The following is a 4911-nucleotide window of genomic DNA, read 5'->3' as shown; positions in this document are numbered from 1 at the left end:
CACCGCCCCTACCCCCCAAAAAAACCCCAAACTCTCTATGCCTGTTCAGCTATCTTGCTGTGACTTACAGAAGTGTTTCCATTCAAGCAGAATAAAGAGAGCCTATTCAGATTTTTTGAGCGCGTGTCACTGGAAGAACAGTAGGCGTCCAGGGCTGCATTGGTCAGAGTGGAGAAGCAAAGTCAGCTGAATGCGTGTACTCCTTCCAGAAACTCCTGCAGTTATGCTGTAAAAATAGACCAGTATTTTGCAAGAGGACTTCTGTGTTGTACTGTCAGCTGGACGTTAGTGTTACCACTGAGGTCTGGGGAGCTGCTGTAAAATGGGTTGTACTGAACTACCTAATTTATAGTCTGAAGTTATTTTAATAATTTGAAATAATTCAGACTGCAGGTCTACATTATAGGGAAAAATGTGTGTGTCTGCTCACTTCAGGAATTACATTGGATGCAGCTTGATCTGTTTAAGGCATTACTGTGACAGCACTGCTGCTGGAGGTACTGTAGCCAGGAAGCACTTGATGACGTCTTATAAGCTGTTCATTTGCTACCATCTGGATGCCATACTGAGAAAAATTATTTTGAAACATGGGGAAGAATCAGACTGGCACCATGTGACTATACACCATGTGACTATACAGCCATCATCAAATGCCACTTTTTATTTGGAGAAGTGAAAGTCTTACAAAATGATTTTTGAATCATTTTTGATTGGCAAAGAATCTGTGATCTGTGGCAAACATGCTTGCATGTTTCTTGCCTGAAGGCGAGTTCCTGATTAGTTTCTGTGAGAGGTGGCTGCTTGGACCATGCTGCAGGTGGCACCCGGTTGCTCTTCAAAGGGCCGAAATGATTGTCCATATGTGGCTGATGGAGCTGGCAGCTGAGTAGCCAGTGCTGTAGCTGCTCCAACTACTCCTTTTCCATACAGGCTAACTACAGACTGAAATAAGAAAATAGAAATAAAGAAGAACCACTTCTGATGTGAGAGGCTTTCCACTATAAAGATAACCATGTATGTTCTCTATTTGCATATGATATGAGGGAGAGGGATAATTTCACCCTTTCTTAAATGGTTATGTAATAGCTTTGACCTTATAGGCCCTAAAAGTTGGGTGCTTCATTTGGTGTAATGGTAAAATGTGCTATTTTAATGATAGTGTTCGATTTTAAGGAATAAAAAAAAAAATGTTGCTGCTACTTAACACGCGGTTAGCATGTTGGAATGAATATAGCATGTGGTTTGAGGAAGGAAAAGATTTTTAGCAGCTGCTTATCTAGGAGAATTTTTAGTAGTATTATACCATAATGTGCATTATAACAAATTTATAGCAGATACCTTTCCTAGCTCTGAAGTCACAAGTAGATATTCTACAAAGGTAAACATATAGTATAGCTTCACTGGTTTGTGAAATGAGTATTTTAAGAATTGGGAAAGGGTTTGATTGTAGTAACTACATGATAATGCAGCACAAAATTAATGATATAACCAGTTCAGAAAGAGGTGGGTTTTTTGAAACTCACTAGTGTGCTCACTAGAATCTCTAAGGACTGAAAGCATGGTCACAGCAGATACATGAAAGAATGTTTTATTTTGGTATAGCGACACCTGTTTCTTTTTATTTCATGGGATGAATTTAACACTAAGCCTTTTGAGTAGACAAATACTGTAAGGGTTGTTTTTTGGATTTTGGTGTCTTTTTTGCAAATCATTCTATAGTGCTGTTGATTCTTGGTTCAGAGGAGATAATTGTTGGTTTTTTTTCTTCTCAGGACTCAGTTCTGATGAAAGACATTAGGGTGTGTACATCCTGAGTAAATCTCCTATGAGAGTTTTCTGGTTCTTCAGGTATTTTGAAGAGTATCCTGTAGAAACCTGCACTGAATAATAAGTAAAACCAACAATAATAAATAAATATGAAATTATAACTTTGCTTGCTCCTAATACTGATTTAATTCTTAAGGTGTTCATGCTCATAGTTGTTCATATGAAATAAGCACTAGTTGTAGTACCAAGAGCTAATTATGAATTGAGTGCTAGTTGCCATTATGTAGTCAAAGAATAATTTAGGTTGGTAGGGATTTTGGGGGGTCGCTCATTCCCCCCTGTAGTCTGTACACATGGGCAAAGTCAGACCAGACTGATCAGATTGCTCACAGGCATGTGAAGTTTTATACATTTTGAAAGATGGAGATTCCACAATCTCTTCAGGCAATCTGTTCCAATATCTGACTTGGTCATAGTTTGGCGGGGAAAAATCCCACAACTTTCCATGTATCATTGGAGAATACGGTCTTGCAAACTACACTCATCATCTCTTACCCTGTCGCTGTGCGCTCCCCTCAGATGAGCCGGTTTCCATTTTCTCGATACTGTCTTACTAAGCAGCTGTAGAAAGCAGTAAATCTCCTCGTAGCTTTTGTTTCTGGAGACTGAACAAAGCCATTTCTCTCAAGTTTTTCATTGTCTGTTACATTTTCCAGTTCCTTCATCATCTTGGTGACCCTACACTGGACTTGCTCGAGTATGTCAGTGTCTTTCTGTCCTGGTTTCGGCTGGGATAGTTATTTTTTTTTGCAGTAGCTGGTACAGTGCTGTGTTTTGGATTTAGTATGAGAATAATGTTGATAACACACCAACGTTTTAGTTACTGCTGAGCAGTGCTTACACAGCGTCAAGGCCTTTTCTGCTTCTCACACCACCCCACCAGCAAGTAGGCTGGGGGTGCACAAGAAGCTGGGAAGGGACACAGCCAGGACAGCTGACGCCAATCACTTTTACTCTTCTGATTTTCTCCCCCATCTCACCAGGGGGGAACAAGCGAGCAGCTGTGTGGTGCTTAGCTGCCGGCTGGGTTAATCCACAACACTTTCTTGTAGTGGGGAGCACTCCAGATGCAGCTGGGTCCCAGTTCAGGGTGTGGGGAAGGACTCTGTCCTTCCAGGTCATGACTGTCCAGGTCTTTTATAAGGACATCAAACATTATGGCTCCCAATATGATCCCCGAGGGATGCCTCTAGTAATGGCCTGCCAACTGGACTTTGTCCCACTGAGGACAATCCTGCAGTCCTTTACCTTCTTGTCCATTTATCTACCAATTTATCTCACCAGTTTGGCTATAAGGGTAGTACAGGAGATTGCATCAGTGACCTGTTTATATCTGATTATTTGCTTTGTTTATGCAGCTTTATTTGCTTAAATGTTCTCCATGTGAAAAACCATGCTTCTTTCAGTCTAAAGCAGGTACAGATTTCCTTGCATCTGAGATCCACTAATGTACGTTATGGCTCAGTTTCCTGGGGAATTTGGGACCACAGGTGAATGGCAAATCCAGTCAGTTATTCAAAGTTTGATTAGCACATTGAAATTCACTAATCTTACATTTTGGGAAGGAAAGCAAGAACAAAGGTTAAACACCAGACCAAATATTAAGCAGGCCATTTAGAAATTCTGACCTTCCTTCTGTCAGATAACTAGGACTAAAGTACATTTCTAATCTAGACAAGTTGAATATTGACTAGATATTGTTTCTTCTGTGGTGATACTGCAGTCTCCTTGTGGGGTAGAAGGTTTCTATCTGCCCGAGCCTATACGTCTCATGAGATGATATTCCCATTAAGGTTTACAACCCTTGAAAAGAAGGGTCCTGGAGGAGAGAGCGAGACCCTAAAAGGCCAGCAGTCCCCCTCAGCACACAAGGGCAACAGATCAGTGCGTGCTCAGGGTTCTCAGATGGGAAAATCTTTAGCCAGAGAAACCAGAAGTCTGGAGAAGGACTGTCTTCTCAATCTCTGCTTGTGTAAAAATCGTGTGAAGCTCCCCTCAGGGATTCACCATGACAACTGTCAGTCTTGCACATTTGGAGAGGTGCTGATCTTCACAAAGCACCAGAGGAAAGGCAGGCAGGCTAAGAACAGGGGGTGTGAGGGGGAGTTCAAGGATTTTTCTTTCAAGCCTGCAGATTTAGTGTTTTAAACTCCAGTGGTGGATGTAATCCTTGCTCTAACTCTCTCAAGTTTTCTTGTGCTGGGCTGGATATAAATTTGAGAAAGGGACTGTGTTTTAGTCTGCTTTTACAGGGGAGGAAGGTCCGTGCTGTGCAAGCTGTATGTGTATGCATTTCATTTGAAGTGAATATTGTCTGGGGGGGTGTAACTCTCAAACCTTGTTTGGCACACAGGAAAAGGAAACCCTGCAGGTGCCTTGATGGTGGAAGATACGTGCTTCATTAGACAAAGGAGAATGCTTTCTGAGGGAGCAAGCAAGCATATAGAGGGAGGAAAGGAGGAATGATCACAGAATCACAGAATAGTTTGGGTTGGAAGGGACCTCTAAAGGTCATCTAGTCCAACCCCCCTGCTGCGGGCAGGGACATCTTCAACTAGATCAGGTTGCTCAGGGCCCCGTCCAACCTGACCTTGAATGTTTCCAGGGATGGGGCATCCACCACCTCTCTGGGCAACCTGTGCCAGTGCTTCACCACCCTCATTGTAAAAAGTTTCTTCCTTCTAGCTAGTCTGAATCTACCCTCTTTTAGTTTAAAACCATTCCCCCTTGCCCTGTCACAACAGGCCCTGCTAAAAAGTTTGTCCCCATCTGTCCTGGTTTCAGCTGGGATAGAGTTAATTTTCTTCCTAGTAGCTGGTACAGTGCTGTGTTTTGGATTTAGTATGAGAATAATGCTGATAACACACCGACGTTTTAGTTATTGCTTAGTGCTTACACTAGTGAAGGACTTTTCAGCCTCTTATGCCCTGCCAGCGAGAAGCTGGGAGGGGGCACAGCCAGGACAGCTGACCCAAACTGGCCAAAGGGATATTCCATACCATATGACGCCATGCTCAGTACATAAACTGGGGGGAGTTGGCTGGGGGAGGGGTGACCGCTGCTCGGGGACTGGCTGGGCATTGG

The 4911-nt window shown here is 42.8% G+C and overlaps 1 protein-coding gene across 2 annotated transcripts in view; it reads left to right on the top strand.

Annotated features, from left to right (window-relative positions):
- Positions 1–435: 435 nt before the first annotated feature.
- Positions 436–4911, top strand: part of PTGR1 (prostaglandin reductase 1) — a 25219-nt gene continuing 20743 nt past the window's right edge. For both annotated transcript variants that reach the window (XM_009328961.1, XM_009328962.1), the window contains exons 1-2: positions 436–497; positions 931–1014. In XM_009328961.1, coding sequence (XP_009327236.1) covers positions 1013–1014 — 2 coding nt within the window. In that variant the 5' untranslated portion in view covers positions 436–497; positions 931–1012. The remainder of the gene's footprint in view (positions 498–930; positions 1015–4911) is intronic.

This window comes from Pygoscelis adeliae, unplaced genomic scaffold (assembly GCF_000699105.1).
Source record: "Pygoscelis adeliae isolate BGI_AS28 unplaced genomic scaffold, ASM69910v1 Scaffold127, whole genome shotgun sequence".
Classification (NCBI taxonomy): domain Eukaryota; kingdom Metazoa; phylum Chordata; class Aves; order Sphenisciformes; family Spheniscidae; genus Pygoscelis; species Pygoscelis adeliae.
The sequence above is the reverse complement of the archived record's forward strand: the minus strand, read 5'-3'. Positions and strand labels throughout refer to the sequence as shown.